At 40.2% G+C, this 16,764-nt stretch overlaps 2 protein-coding genes across 4 annotated transcripts in view; one reads left to right on the top strand and one right to left on the bottom strand.

The window, feature by feature from the left end:
- tub (TUB bipartite transcription factor) overlaps positions 1–16,764 on the bottom strand; it is a 37,515-nt gene that overhangs the window by 5,652 nt on the left and 15,099 nt on the right. The window contains exons 1-8 of one of the 3 annotated variants that reach the window (XM_058089272.1): positions 13,288–13,703; positions 8,963–9,014; positions 8,143–8,305; positions 6,666–6,803; positions 5,889–6,044; positions 4,572–4,687; positions 4,050–4,241; positions 3,412–3,524 (exon numbers count right to left, since the gene is read on the bottom strand). In XM_058089272.1, coding sequence (XP_057945255.1) covers positions 3,412–3,524; positions 4,050–4,241; positions 4,572–4,687; positions 5,889–6,044; positions 6,666–6,803; positions 8,143–8,305; positions 8,963–9,014; positions 13,288–13,325 — 968 coding nt within the window. In that variant the 5' untranslated portion in view covers positions 13,326–13,703. Of the gene's footprint in view, positions 1–3,411; positions 3,525–4,049; positions 4,242–4,571; positions 4,688–5,888; positions 6,045–6,665; positions 6,804–8,142; positions 8,306–8,962; positions 9,015–13,287; positions 13,704–16,764 lie in introns of those variants that run through there. The other 2 variants (XM_058089270.1, XM_058089271.1) reach the window with 2 other exon arrangements.
- LOC131139563 (dentin sialophosphoprotein-like) lies at positions 71–4,483 on the top strand. The gene is made up of 2 exons (XM_058089273.1): positions 71–283; positions 352–4,483. The coding sequence occupies exons 1-2, from the start codon at positions 244–246 to the stop codon at positions 1,263–1,265; spliced, it is 954 nt and encodes a 317-aa protein (XP_057945256.1). The 5' UTR covers positions 71–243; the 3' UTR covers positions 1,266–4,483.

The raw sequence follows: 16,764 nt of genomic DNA, 5'->3' as shown, positions 1-16,764 counted from the left end.
TATCACAACACTTTTGGGGGCAGGGCCAACCTCTTTGTCATCACTGCATTTACAAAACATTCCCATTTGTTGTTTGCTTTTGTTGGTTAATTTCCCACAACAATATGGGCTTTTTACATTTTGATTTAAACATTGGTATTGATGCATATTCTTGAGATGTGACCTATTATTAGTGATATGGTCACAGCTTTGAGAGGATTGATTACTAAGTCAATTATTTATCGTCTGACTTTTTCTAGCTAAATGGATGGACAAGGAGACGGAGACCACAATGGTCCAAATCGTAAGTATCTGATAGCGGACTTTGTTGTTGGTGTGTAGATCAGTAACAGTTTTCAAATTATCCTGTAGGTCATCATATTTACATTCCAACTGAAGAACACCCACCAAATGGAGACAATAACGACATAGAATTTATCTTACTCTTGCATTTTATCATAAATCATCACATGAGAGTCTTCAGACAAAATCAAATTGGTTTCATCAATGAAAATGTAAATGTCAACATTGTGAACCACGCCGACATGAACAGTATTCCTGAAAATCATGATGAAGTGGACAGCGATGTTGAAGCTGATGTCGACATGGAAGTTGATGAGGTGATGGAGGGTGACGAGGGGGAAGAAGGTGAGCCTCAGCCTGGACCATCAAGTAGAACAAGAGATGGTCATACTGAACAAGAGGAAGAACAAACAAGAAACAGGAAATGTTCCAGGTGGTGGCATGAATTTGACAACACTTCCGACAGTAGCGTGGACCTGGATAATGAAGAAGAACCTCTACTTGGTAGATCTGAGGAAAGGTCAAGAGCTGATTCAGAAGATACTTCACCACAATGTGGTCATGAACTTGCTGAAAACATTAGTGATCTGGCTGAGGATGGAGCCACAAGAAACTGTCTACCTGAACCTTCAGGGACGAGCTCAACTGATACAGGTGAACATCAATGTGAGTCAAGAGGAAACAAGTCTTTCCACTGGTGGTATGGAGTTGAGGGTAACAGCTCTGACAGTGGCACTGACTTAGATGTTGTTGAAGAGACGCCGAAAATTAAGTCAAGCAATGACGTTGACTCAGGAGAGGAAAAAGGACAGAAAGAGTCCAAATGGCAGGACAACAGACCAGCAATGTGTAATTGTGCGCCCACACAGAGCACTGAAGACACTGTTGTTGCTGAGGAGGTACAAGCTTCTACGGAGGGTGAAAGTTGCAGTGCACAAGAAGCAGAAGAACATCCAGCACCAGGGCCATCCAGGATGAGGTGAGGCCAAACATCAATGTGACAGAAGGGTTGGATGAGTTCCGAGTCACGGACTAAAGATACTTGGTGCGTCTTAGAAAAGGTCAAGGGATTCAGAAGATTAAAAATAGAAATGACTTTTTTTAAGAGGTCATCTTGCTCCAAACTCTAGCAAGATTGGCCTGGCCAGAGGAGCTTCCAGGGAGGATGAAGGTTTAGATGTGCAGCAGGCAACAAAGACATTGACAGAAAATAATGACTAAGGAGGACAGACAGACAGAAGAAGGTGTCACAACCAATGGAAGGTACACACGGCCCTAACTGTGTGAAAGCTGCCACTTTATTCCAAAGGATTAGACCTGATGGAACTCAGCTACACGCCTTTCATTACATACCACAAGATGGCACTGTTCAGTCTGGGAGTCTTACTTCCACATTTGCAAGGTCAGAGCTTGTGGAGCTCTGTTAAGACTTTCTAAGTGAAGTTAGGTGTTCAGTGTTCAGAGATACAGTCATCTGGATTCACACTGCAATACACAGCTGCAGTTATCTACTCAACACAATATGGTTTTGTGATCTCATGATCTGTAATCTAAACCAGTGGTTTCAGGCACTGCTCCCATAGCATCAGAGGACTTGAGGACAGTTTGAAAAAAATGTGTATTTTAAACCTTCTAACTTCTGCTACATGTTACAGGCAAACCTAATCTGTGGTTTTTACAATGAAAGAGGAGACTGTATGAAGAGAGCACACAATTCTGATCATATTGGTGTCAGTACTCACTGTGGTATGTTCAATAATTCACTGACTTCAAACTTCACAATTGCCTTGTTTTTGAGCTTTTTGAGTTTAAAACAGTTTTTTATGTTTTAATAGGAAAAATGTGTCAAATACAATCAAATGATACACAAATAATATGTAATGATATTATGATGATAATTTTTTTCAAAATGGAAGTCCCAAGTATTCTAGGGTTGAAATTAGAATGCTGGTGAAACTTGGTTAACGTCCAACCCCAGGTTAGTGTTTTTTGGTTCACACAAAAAATTCTGCTATAACTTTGCTTCGTTTTGCATCCATTTTCTGGTTAGCGTACTATATATGGTGTGACTTGTCGTGTTATTAATACATTACGTGAGTCCAACTGTGTTCTTAGTGTATTTTTAATGGCAAAACATATTTGTTAGCATCCTTTTAGCTTGCCACTACATGGAAGTCAGTTGCATCAGTTGTCTCTGATATGGAGTTAGAATTGTTTTATGCATGTAAAAACTATAATTGCAGTCATTACATGAGAATCCAGGTTAACTTGCAGCTAGCTACCTCCACAATACATCCAGAGATTTATTATCACAAAAAAATGCATGGCCACTTTTGATTTGTGATTTATACAAATAATTTTGTATACTTTTTTTTCTACAAAGAATTACCGCACAGCTAGGAGACCAGGATTTAATTCCACCCTCGGCCATCTCTGTGTGGAGTTTGCATGTTCTCCCCGTGCATGCATGGGTTTTCTCCGGGTACTCCGGTTTCCTCCCACATTCCAAAAACATGCTAGGTTAATTGGTGACTCCAAATTGTCCATAGGTATGAATGTGAGTGTGAATGGTTGTTTGTCTATATGTGCCCTGTGATTGGCTGGCGACCAGTCCCGGGTGTACCCCGCCTCTAACCCGAAGACAGCTGAGATAGGCTGAACCCCCCGCGACCCTTGTGAGTATAAGCGGTAGAAAATGAATGAATGAATGAATTACTACTATCACAACAATGACGATTAAAGCCACAATGACAATTGACAACTTGATTTGCCATTGGAAAAGCAATGACAGATATAAATAGTATGTAAATGTTCCATTTTTATGTCAACTGAAGGCTGAAGACTAATGATGTAATGATTTAAAATGTTTGGCTATTGAAGGACTTTCTCAATCCCAAAAACCCAAAAGAGTTGATGTTAAACTGAATACGTATCCATGTAGAGTACACGGTTAAATTACATATACATGTATACTTTATTACATCATAGCGCTTCCACTGACATCATAGAGTCTATGTATACCAAGTTGAACATCAGCAAAGCACAATTTCATAATGCGTACTTGGTTGAACATCAGAGTTAATCAGCCCGGGGTTATTTTGGGCTTTGTAGACTAGGATATAAACTTACCTCAATTTACCGATGAAGCTCTCCCCACCTCTGGACAAATCAGTGGGGTCAATGGAGATGAGGTAATTTGAAGTTTTACTCTTTTTTCGCTTCCGGCCTGCTAACAGGAACACCTGTAGAAAAACAAACCAGTAAAAAAAAAAACAAAAAAAAATTTAATCCACTGATGTTTCAAACAGTCAGGACTCAGGTCAGAATTTTGACTTGACAATATCAAAGACTTGCAGCTCAACTTGGATTTTGACATCAATGACTCAGGGACTTGGCTTGGACTTTAGTTTGATGACATAGAAATACTTGAAAATTTTTTTTAGATGTGTTTAGTAATGTTTCCCCATTTAAAACATTCAACTAACCTTTCCCTTTGAATCTGCCTCATTGGATGCATCTGTGTATCAACGTACAGGTCTAAGAACAATGTGTTGATTGCATTTCTGTTCACTGACTAAATCCTAAATACGTCAGCACTCTGCGTTACTCCAAGCACTGCTTATGTTGGTGAAGGTGGGAGCCCCTGTAACAAATTATCTGTTGTGTGAAAACTAATTCACCCCTGAATAGATGGTGTGTTAGGTCCAAGAGGACACTATTCGATTAATATCACATGTTATTATCACGTGTTCCAAACCCTTCCTTACCTTCTTGCCGTCCTCTCTTTCCAGGTGAAGATAGTAGGTAGGATACATGCCTCTGTCCATGCCTTTCTTGTCCCTTGTGATCCTGCACTTCACTCTTACACCCTGTGGTGCAGGTCGCAGTGAAAACTCTTCAAGGTCGTCCACATCAATGGCTGGTTCAGTGACAGGTGGAGTTGGCGCTGACGCAACCTCCTGTCGCGGAACAGAAGAAAAAGAAGAAAAGAAGAACATCTTCATTTTAGGATGTTGGACTTTGAGTGATGCATTACAGTTGTTTTTAACTCATCTGGGATTAAGAGTTAAATAGACCATATAATCCACTGGGATAGAGTATATGGGGGTCTAAAATTTGAATATGCTTAATATGTAATTACTTAATATGTAATTGTAATTATATGTAATTGTAAATATGTAATTATGTAATTACTTCAGAATCTGATTAACTTTAAAATCAAGCATTTGCAACTACTGGAATATACGAAGAAGGGTTTTACTTTCTAATCTCAGAATAACAAATTTTACCTTGCATGACTTTTTGCTGGTGGCAGAGCCAGGTCTCGTGTTGTTGTTGAGCTGTGAGGAAGTGGAACTAATTTCATCTTCATCATCTTCGTCAAAATTCATACTGCTGGATATGCCTGTACAGACAGACAGATGATAAGTAGGTGTTAAATAATTACACATACATCATTCATTTTCTACCGCTTGTCCTCACGAGGGTCACAGGCGCGCTGGAGCCTATCCCAGCTGTCTTCGGGTGACAGGCGGGGTACACCCTGGACTGGTCGCCAGCCAATCACAGGGCACATATAGACAAACAACCATTCACACTCACATTCATACCTATGGACAATTTGAGTCACCAATTAACCTAGCATGTTTTTGGAATGTGGGAGGAAACCGGAGTACCCAGAGAAAACCCACACATGCACGAGGAGAACATGCACAGAACTCCGCACAGAGATGCCCGAGGGAGGAATGGAACTCGGGTCTCCTGCCTATGTGGCCTGCACACTAACCACTCGGTGCCGTTCAGCCAATTACACATACATTCCTGATCAAAATTTGGAGGCCAGGGAGTGAGACCAAAAAAAATTCGAGTAAGCAATTTATTGATAAACAACCATTAAACTGAAGGGGAGGTTGAGTGTTCTTTTTTTTAGCTGTGGTCTAAAAGTCATCAGCTGATGAACAATTTCAGTTGAATGGAATTTTGTTTTGTCTCATTCCCATTTTTTCTTTCTGCATTTTGAAGCTCTATTGGTCTGGAGTGACCCTATAAAGTTCAGTTAAACCTTATAAGGTAAAGGCAGAACAAAATATGTATTTTTGTATTCAAGTTTAGGCACATCGTAAAGTATGCATGTTTGTTGGCAATATTACACCAAAGCAAGGCAGTCAATTTACACCTGCTGGAGACATGAAGGTATAGAATTTAGGGTGTACTTTAATTAAGGCTGGTAAAAATTCTGTGTTAATGTGTAAATACATTACACTCTATACAACAAACAGGAAAAAAAAACAGGAATGCCACAAAAATACACTGAAAATGTGAAACTACATGTCATTGAACGCAACCACTGATGTTCTGCTACTATTGAAACTAATGTTAGGCAAATACTATATATTCAGACGTGTGGTATATTTTTGTGTGATTTTAAATTTCTGTTCATTTGTAGGTATTAATACATCGGAATATATACAATACTGTTCAGTGACGAATACAGTCTCAATATAGGATTATATTCGTATTTCAGACATAGTTGCTAAAAAAAACATTGCACAGAATAATGACGATGACTGGATGTAAATTTTTCATGAATCCATATTGAACAGCACCTTTTTTGAGCATCGTCACTCTCAGATCCTGTTTGCTCTGTGACTGAGTGCAGCTCATGACAGGCTCGCTTTCGCCCTCTTCTGATGAAGGGTGGCCTACTGTTAAGATTTGGATGTGACCGTCCTCCGACTGGCAGGCCAGGCTGTCCATCCCTGCTGAGCCACAAATAACAAAAAATTACATCTCAACATGGCTGTGCTATTGTGCTTAACACAGTATGGTATGCTAAAGCCTTACAGTGCATATTATTGCATATTATTTAACTATGACATTTACTGTAAGTGTGTTGGAAGATGTTACATTAGCAGTTTTTCTGTGTCACTGTATCCCATGTCTATTAATAATGTAGTGCTGTCAAGGCAGAATTATTTGTAACTGCATAATTATTGTTCATTTAATAAATTTTATGGGACAGAGGAACATTGCTTTGGCAAAGTTGCATATCGTATTGTCGTTTGCTCTTGCTGCATGGCAGTAAGAGCATGTTTCTTTTCTCACCATACATTTATGTGTTTGTCTTTGTTGAATTTGATAGACAGCTACTATCCTGTTGTTATGGCATGATCGTGATATTATCATATTGCTATCAATGTACTGGTTATATAACCATGGTGGAAAAACACATCAGCGCACAATCGCTATACCAGTTGTGGAAACATTGTGAATTTTCCTCAAGATAAAAAAATTCCTGTTTTGTTAGATTCGTTGCTACAATCCTGGTATCTTGTGGGTCGTTACTTTTAAATTGTGTTTATGTCTCACACTGTTTGGCTGACCTTTGTGCTTCCCCTTCCTCTCCTTCTTGTCACTGCCTGTTTGGGGAGTGGAGCTGGCAGATGCTCTGCCCTTTTTCGCAGAGCGAGGGGGCTGTGGGTCTGCTTTCACCTTCACCTCTTCCTGCTTGGTTTCTTGCACTAAACAGGGACAGAAATAGTCAATAACACAACTGTAAGACAAGATGCATGTGAAATGTGTAAGTATGTAATGTATCACTAAACTTGTACTTGCAGCGTACCAACAATTCTGTTTTTACACACATAGGAGCACACTCCTTAATGAAGTGACTCATGATGTCAGGACACTGACGTAGAATTCTCCACTGGTCTCTAGGTTTCAGTAATGTTAACTGTAATATTACCCAGATTAAGGCTGCATTTGAATTACCAGACATGATCACCAAAACAACAGACTTTTATTGCATCTCACAACAGGCACAGTAATCACGAAAAAAAATCAAAAATCCGACCAGAACTCGGCTCAGGACAGGAAGTGGGGACTGAGTGGTGACGGACTTCACTACTCATGGGGGTGTCATACAACTTCATGTCAAAAAATCTGAACTATCCCTTTAAAATGAAGAGCATCCATATAAAGCAACACCGTAACAAAAGTTAATGGATGTTAGAAAATTAATCTGACTTTTTCTGGAAGTAGATAATGTTATTTCCTTTTCCCCCTGAATATTAACTTGCTGTGTGACATTTTGCCAATGAATTTTCTCCTTCCTTGGCTGAGAGAGTGACAGCTCATGAACCACAGCTCAGAGGCCCTCAGAGGTAAAGATTAGAGTTGTCCTGTGATTTCTGTGTCAACACACAGTTTCTGCACAGAAGCTAAGACGTTTGCAGCACAGTGGTGGCACTTCAATGTGTGTCATAAACTCCTGATGCATGTAAGTGCATACTTTTTTTTAAAGGGGACCTATTATGCTTTTCTGATTATAAATGAGTTAAATGGCAGTTGTTGTTGTTGGGTAGATGGAAGTATGCAGACTGAGTAATGTTATTGATGTCGGAATGGAATGACAGCAAATAATACAGTCTGTTCTCTGCACCTTCATCACAGTTTGGTTTGGCTGCACTACCAAACTGGACAAGAGCAGACTGTAAACAACAATCATGGCTGCAGAGAAAATTCGGGACCAGCCTGCCCTCCATATTGGACATGTACCGGTCCAGAGCTAAGAGGAGGGCAGGCAACATCTCTGCAGACCGCTCACACCCAAAAACGGTTCCAATTCCTCCCCTCCGGTAGGCTGCAGCAGGGGGAATGACAATTAAAGTAATCTTCAGGTAATCTTGATTATGATCTTGACAACCAGACACAAAAACAGTTTCTTCCCTCAAGCTGCCAAACTATTGTACAAAAATGTACTGTTTAGCCCAGTGTACATTATTGTAGATTGTACCTTGATAGACTCCTCCTCTGTACAGTTATTTCCCATAGTGGGAGGGAATAAGGTCCTATACTAACCATGGTAGATGGTACTGCTGTTACTGCTGAGGTAGGATTCCACCAGTGGAGCCTGCTCCTCACTCTGTTTGGTACGGCGGGTGCGAGATCGTCCGTCCACATTGGATTGGACCATGAGAGGTTCCTGACGCTTCTTCTTCTGCTTCTGCTCAAGGAGCACTCGCTGTGCAAAGTTGACACATTCAGAAATGTATAGATTAAGGCTGCATTTGAATGCCATTTTGCCGTTTGCCGTTTTCAAATAGAGCTTGGTTTATCCTGCAAAGAACACATTGCTAAAACCACTTTCACAAAAGGTTGGTCATTCATCTGGACTGTCACTTGTATGTGTGTCTTCCATCCAGAGTTCATCAAAAATTGAAAGTGTCTATTAATGGAGATTTCAGTGTGCAGAGCATAAGAGTGCTCCATGCGTGTCGTCTTCGTCAGGTTAGCTACATGAACATGCTAAACATACAATGGACCATTATTCCAATATTGGATCATTTATAATCACTGGGTTGATCAACCCATGTCAGTTGCACGTCATGCTTTATTTAAAATTTAAGGTCCCTAAAATGTGTTTGAATAGAATTATAGGAGAGTAGAACATTGCTCAGGTATTATTCAGTTATATTGTTATTATTGGTATGTTGTTCTTATTGTTGCAAATTCACTTGGGAGCGATTGAAGCGATTTATTTGTCAGTGGAACACCACAGAGACCAGGTGACCTTTTGTGGCCCCCAAGCCGGCACTGCAGGAGTTGGTGTCAGGATTAAAGAGTCCAGTCTCTAGCTGATGGTGTCAGTAATGTGTTCCTCTATTGTCATGTGATTTACCTGTCGATCAAGCTTCTGCTGTCGCAGGTTGGTGCCGTCGTCATCTAAAGTGCTGTAAAGAGAAGGAATGTTAAAAGCCTGGGACAAAAGTTTAGAAGGAATGCATGGAAATGTAATATGATCTTGTTGATGATTTGGCCCACAGAAACAAAAGCAAAGTGTTATCAGCCAGCGTTATTAGCAAGTACAGTAAATCCAGAGTTTTGCCAACTTGGGGACCCCTTCACTATACTGTATCTGATGACAATCCAAAAGCGACTACATACAAATCTAGTAACTTTTTCTGGCATTGTTGGACAGGTTTTTTTCTGTATTTGGAGACTTAAAAGTGAAAGCACATATGGTCCTGCAGTTGTTGTTGTCACTGAGGATCAGTGGGTGCAGCATAGTGGAGCTCCATGCATCCATAAATCACGTATGCGCAAGGCACGATGCCGCCGTGGTGGATCTTGCCCTGTTTTACAGAGCCGGATCTAAAACATTAGTGTTTCATAATCTTCATTAAATTACTATTCATTACACACAAGCCTCTTTTGGACTCGCTCACTTACCTGTCACTTTGTCAGAACGTGTGATGGAAGAACATTGTGTGATAAATTAAACAGTCCTAACTGCAACATAAAACAGAGGCCAAATCAACTTTTTTTGCAGTTCTCAATGTAATGAAGGAGTTTTTACTCACTTTTTTGTCCTTCCTTACTGTCTTTCCTACGGCATATTTTATGCCATATGCAAATATATGCAAATTTGCCAATTATGTCATATAGCAACTTCGAGGTCAGCCAATAGCTTGTATTACTGAGGAGTTGGCAACATTATAAATATATATGTACCAACAGTATCTCATCCTAGGCTGGACAGTGTTCATCATTGTGTTGTTACAGCTTGTTGGCACCTGTCACTCACAGAGGTGCATTGCAAAATGGTACAGAATAAATTATGTGTTTATTTTATTTACAGTTCAGGTTGGACTTTATTTAGTTCCGCTGCAAGGATTAGCTGTGCGCTGAGAACACAAGATTTGAGCAAAATTGCCTACTTGGAACTTGGTCACATGTGGAGCATATGGATGTTTGCAAGATATGCTAGCCCTTTAGACACTGCATCTTCAAGCCATCGTTTTGCATCTTCTGCAGATGTTGCTGTATGAACAGACACATCATGTCAACCCGCGATATTTCCAACTTGATGTAAAAGGGTGTAAAAAGGGGTGAGAAGTTTGACACATGAGACTTCCCATTAAGTATTGTATATCTCAAACCAGATGTTGGCTCAGATGTCGTCAAGCATGGTATGTTGTGTAGCAGATGGTTATACTCTTAGCATGTTCATTTCCATCTGTTTGGAACATACTGTAGACACAAATGTGCTTGCTTGTGTGTATCTTCAGGGGTGGGTCGTCACAGCAACAGTGTTGTTGTGCTTTTTATTTGAATCCATATGACAATATTGAAGTAACTGTAGAGAACATATGGACATCGTCTGTCACAAGAGGTTCCATTTGCCATATGGTCCATGTGAACATTGTCATTCCCATTGAGTCATATTGACTCATGTCTCACTGATATTGCGACTCTCTGCTGCTCCTGCGACTTGTACAAAGTATGATCACCAATCATGGGGGAACTCACTGCATCAATGATGAGCTTAACACTGAGTGGCTGCACAATGTATATCTGATTTCCTGTTGTTAAATGCATTTTGTGAATTGCTTCGCGGAGCAGACTGTTCTTCCAAACACAACTGGGTAATATACCAGTCTCCACAAACACCACTATTGACTTAAATCTTATCTGATTTGATGGCACTCTGTACACTGACATAATGTCATTGGTCCAAGCAAATGTTTAAAGGTCAGTGCAGCACAAGCAATGAGGATAAAATGAGATTCTGAATGATTTCAGCACAATAATGTTTACATTTGAAGTCCAAACTGAATAACTACTATAAAATGGAATAGGTGATTAAATAAATGTAAGAATTAAGTGTATATTGAGTGTATCAAATCAGGAAATACTGCGTTTGGTTGGAGACCAGTCCAGGGTGTACCCTGCCTCTTGCCCGAAGTCAGTTGGGATAGGCTCCAGCATACCCCCACACCAACAAAGCTGGAGTGCAACAACTTTGTTATTATTCAAACAAGACAGACATAGAATTTATCTGTGCACTACTGTACGCTAGACTAAATATACAATTATTTTTGTACTATTCGTATCTTCTTGTATTGTAATCGCAACTGTGGCAAAGCTATTTTAAATCCCCTCACTGCTTAATATAGCGATAATGCGGACAGGTGGTTTGTCAAGAGTAATAAACATTTATATTCCAATCATACACATGGCAGGCTGAGATGTTAAAAGTGACAGTGGATTGTGACAGTGGATAGTCCTGACGATTGGGACCCACACAGATGCAATAAAAAAAGTATTTGCCTCCCACTCTGTGTGAAACATACAGATAAACAAAGCACTCCAAGTCGGCAATCAGAGTTATGGAGTGTGTGAATAGGCATCAAACAGGAAGGTAATGACTCAAACAGAGCTGTTCCCATGGAGGTCCGACAGCTTATTATGCTGGAGTGGCTTGTCCTGCAACCCACAGTGCAGGGGCCTTTGTAATCTGTGAAAGTACCCTTGTTATTCTAATAACAACTTGCTGTAACCCAGTGCAAGAGTACCATTTACCAGGAGGTATAAATATTTTCTGTAACAAGGTTAAAAATGAAAAATCAGCAAATTGTACTTGATAACCTGAGGGTAATTTTTTTAGATTTTTCATCCATCTTTAGTAACAAAGATAAGTCGATAAATGCTGCGGCTATAATTAGAGCATTTACTGTATTTAGCATATACGGTGATGAGACTGAAAATGTTGTCAAAGTCATTCCACAAATTTGCAACTTGTTTCCAGCAAAAATATAACAAATTCCCATTAACGAAAAGTAAGTCAAACAGTAAGTAAAACAGCAAAAGTAGGCTGTTTGAGTGACAAACTAAGGGCTGACCACTCTGTACCCCAGGAAGAGGAAGTCAGATACTAAAGACATTACTTATGATCTTGACACAGGTTTAGTTTCATCATTGAACTAATGCTCTGTATCAAACATAAAACACTGATTGAAAATAAAGAAACATATCATAATCTTTCTTAGATTGGAAATCCTGAAAACCTCAAGAGACTAAAACTTCATGTCTATTTCAAATCCCTTCTCTGATGGCTCCTGCTGTCCTACTTAAGTTCCCTTGGTAGAAAGAAAATGGGAAAAAAAAGGGAATCTAGAGAGTCACTGAAGTCGTCGACCACTGAGGCGTATGAGTGTGTGTTTGTAGGATAGGTTTCCCTGGTCTTTTCTTCAATTACATATCTTACATATCCTAATGAGATGAGGGATGCGGCTCTCTCAGCAGCCCATGTATTTTTCATTGGAGCCTCACAAGATGAGACAAAAGTCTTTACTGTGAAACCACCGACCTCTCTGGCATTTTCCCTCCAAGTTAAATATTAGATGCTGAAAATGGCTAACATGTTGTTCAGCAACAATATGAAGAACTAAAAAAAGAGCACTTTGAAATCATTGTCATGGCTTCATGGCTGGTAAATGGGGTAATAGCATCTCTGTCATTGCCATAGCGACCCTAACCACCGACTTGAGTGGTCTATAATATTCATGCACAAAAGACATGTTCATATAACATGGACCACAGACATCCGTTGATCCGGGTTCTGTGTTAACGAATGTCAACGTTTGTAATAGGTAATAATGTACCAAAATTATTTGACATTGTCAAGAGCAGAATTGGCATAAATATACAAGATAACGTTTAATATAGCATAATAGTGAAAATACAGGTAGTTGCTATGCAAGAAATGACAATTATCATAATTATCATAATTTAGGAATATAACTTCCTGCACGTGAACTACATTGTATACTATAATATACCCTAGCCACAACATTAACAAGCAAAATTTAATGAGATCCAATGCAAGAGCTATATCAAAATGTTAAAAACAAGAGACAACAATTACAATAATAAACATATTGTCCAATTAATACCTCACTTATATCAAAAGTGACCATTATAATATTTGCAGAGCGAGTACTTTGCATTGGATGTCACTGTATTTGTGCCTACATGTGTCACTGTGATGAAAACAGTGATAAAAACAAGATCATTACTCACATTTCAGCATTATTTGCATTTTGATTGCTCTGCAAAATTACTACAAGTCTTCCCTCCACACAGGTGAACACAAATACACAGCTGCCCACCGGCCAAAAGATGACGCATGACGCTTGGCGTGTACAGTGCGTGATACAGTACCTGTAAGGAATCCAATCGGAGGTGTGCTTGGAGCTCATTCTGTGTCAGTCACTGTGACTGCCGCTGCCTACCTGCAAGGCTGGCGGCCTGCAACAGCACCACAGCAAAGTGGCTAAGTGGTCTGAGGACAGGAATCAAACAGCAAGAGCACACATAGCCCGATCATCACTCCACACAGCTCCTCGAATCCCCAGCCTTTGCTCAAATGTCTTCTAGCTGCAGGATGTCAAATGCCTATCAATCCACGTCAGCAGCCTCTCCCGTTAAGTCGTATACGCCGTGCACATGAAATTAGCCTTTTTCTTCTTCTTCTCTGTGTGCTTGCAGTCAATGCCCCTCTTCTGTGCTCACATCCACTGTCTGTGCTCCTGCTCGACGCTGGCTCTCTTGACTGGATCTAAATCTCCCTCTGTTTCTTGCCCTTTAAATCCCCCCTCCCTTCCTTCTCCCACTCTCCCCAATCCATCTCTCTCGTGCACCATCACCAACAGCAGCATCCAAGTCTCTGGCTTAGAGGGGAAAAAAAGCATACGGAGAATCCCCCTCTTTTCTAGCCTCTTTCATACTCATCCTATTTCTGCAATCACCAAACATTCTGTTTGTATATTTCCTGCCCACTGTTTTGTACTTGGAATACAAATCAGGAGCTCAGATGCATTCTGTGGACCATCGTTTATTTATTCTCCCAGAGTAAGAGACATTAGCATATGACTGCGGTGACTCGTGTTAGTAGGCTTTAATTCAACTCTGCTGCGAGACAAAGGCACCCTGTGATCGTGGCCTCAGCTCTGAAGCGCTCTAACGCACATCTGCTTCCGGCCTTCGTCTGACGCTCCTCACTGTCACACATCACTCACTGTGTTCCCCGGCCAACTGCAGAGTCCATCTATAGACAGTTAAACCCAACAGCTTCCTTGGAAGCACAACTGCTCCACAAGGAGTCAATTCAAAGCTGCCTCATCAACAAGCACAAATCTCACTTGGACGTGCGAGGTCTCCCTCTGGTCAAAGTTGCAATGATCTGCAATCATTACTGCAATAATTTGGGGGGGAGAGAGTAAAAAAAACTGCAACTGATGTAGATCAAAGGATTTTTCTGCCTACGACTGCACACGAGACATCCTTAGGTAGTATCTTTTATGAAGCAAAGTTAACCATCAGTTAAAATTAAGTGACTAAAGTGTGACTATAATAGGCATATTCAGTACATCAACACATTATGCAAAGACAGTACACGTTAGACATTAGCCAAGTTAGTGCCACTATGTTAAATATAAGCTAAATCATAGCAAGCATATTCAAGCAACGGATTGGCGGTTCCTTCTATCAACACATTTTTAGTCTTTGATGTGGAGTTTGATGTATTAGTGGGGAAATAACATGGAAAAAGCGGAGCAGTGGATGAATTTATTAAATGATGTTTCTGTTTGTTGCACCTAAGCGTGCCACAATAATCAATGAATTGAATCGTCAGATGATGAAAAAATAAAACGTGTTTTATATCATTGTCTCTCTGTTTCACACAGGATGGATGACAAGACAGCTCACTCTGCACCAGCCTGTGAAGATTCGTTCTAAAGTGGAATAAACCCTCCTCTCATTTGCCTCTTTTTGGAGGTGGGGCTACTAGTGAGTGAAACAGTGTGCACAGAGTGCTAGACATATGTAGCTAGTAACAAGTTAGCCTTGTGAGCCAGCATATTGGTTGGGCTGGGCATCGAGGATCGATGGAAACCAGTTTTGAAATTCCGATTCACCCGAAATTGTTCATTTTTTAAAACGTGTCTGCGTTCAGTGATTGGCCAAAACATTTGGCATAGCAGCCACCAAGAAGAAGCGGCAGGATATGTGTATGTTCATCCATTTCAACTTGTCCTGCCCTCAGCCTGTTAATTTGGTTGAAATCACTCACAGGATTAAATACCTCGGTGCCCAGTTTTTGACGATAACAATAAATAAACAATAAATGATTTCAATCTTATGCCAACATTGAAGAGGCAAAAAAATGATACTTTATCCTGTGAATACGAAGGCCAACTCAAATATCCAACAAACGTACAGCTGTGTACTTTACCTGACATTAACGCCAGCTTTAGCCAGGAGGTTGACCAGATCCTACGTTAAGTGGTACTCCATTCACCTTACTCATTTATCGTGGTGAAGTTCATTTCGCGTTTCACATTGGATATTCGTCTTCGTCGCTGTTCAGTTGGCGCTGGCAGTTGGGTATGCAGCTCCGTAGCAACAGTGGCACCGCTGTTGCTATGTAGTTCCCTCTCATCATTGTTGGAGTCAGTCTTGTTGTCAGGTGGCTGTTCAGCATTGATTCCGGTTTTTGCGAAAGCTCGGACGACAGACACCTTGGCCCAGGCATCCACGATTCATTCACACATGTAGTACATACTATATGTTTTACGTCATGCTTTCTGATTGGTTGATCACTGCCAGCGTATATCCTGCACGTATTACATCATGTTCTCTGATTGGTTCATCGCTGTCATTGTACATATTATGTCACTGCGTCAGCAGGACATGGTCCAACAATCAATCAAGCGGATTGCCTGTAGCACAACACCATTTTTAGAGATTTTGGAACTCGGTCCACCAGATTATAAGGCCCATTGTGAGATTTTGAGAAAATTAAAGGCTATAGTGTGCCTTATAGTGCGTAAAGTACGGTAGTTTACTACGTTGTCTGTTTAATTTATTGTATCTAAACGCTTCCAATGTTAAATACAGCTCTACGATTGGCTGCTGACCAGTCCAGAGTGTACCCCGCCTCACGCCCAAAGTCAGCTGTGATAGGCTCCAGCATACCTCCGTGACCCTAATGAGGATAATAAGCAGCATAGAAAATGGACTGATGTATGTTAAATACTAAAGTTTATTGCTTTTGATAGGATGTACTCGCATGCAATATATAACATAATTAATTAAATATGTTTTTTTTTTATGTTCTCAATAATTTTGATTATCGACAATAATTGTAGTACAATTACCGACCAGCAAACTTTAGCATCCGGACAGGCCTATTTGCACCTCAATATTGGAATACCAGGAAGTTTGTAAATCAGTTCAGTGAGCACCACAAACCTAAATAAATCTGTGCGATTGGGGATTTTGCTTTTTCTTTAGCTCATGGGGCCTTTTTGGCAACACTTCTTGCATGGGACGGACCTGCCTCAATAGGGGACGTTAACATTTTAATTGTCGGAGAGAAGCCAAAGACCTACCGTCGCATATTGCATATTGTATTTTTTTCTTATTTTGTACAAATGGTGTTTATTTGCCTAATGCATCCATTAGAAGAAGCATCATGTTTTCATTACATAATATTAGTTCAGGAAAGAGCTTCTGTCAGTTAAGAAGTGCTGAATAATATTGGATATCACTTAGAAAGCCAATATTGAGCATCTCTAGTAAAAGCAATTATGTAACAACATTCTGCTGAATTTAAAGCTGCTCTGTTATTGTGAC

This window comes from Doryrhamphus excisus, chromosome 12 (assembly GCF_030265055.1).
Source record: "Doryrhamphus excisus isolate RoL2022-K1 chromosome 12, RoL_Dexc_1.0, whole genome shotgun sequence".
Lineage (NCBI taxonomy): Eukaryota > Metazoa > Chordata > Actinopteri > Syngnathiformes > Syngnathidae > Doryrhamphus > Doryrhamphus excisus.
This window is presented reverse-complemented; position numbering and strand designations above follow the sequence as displayed.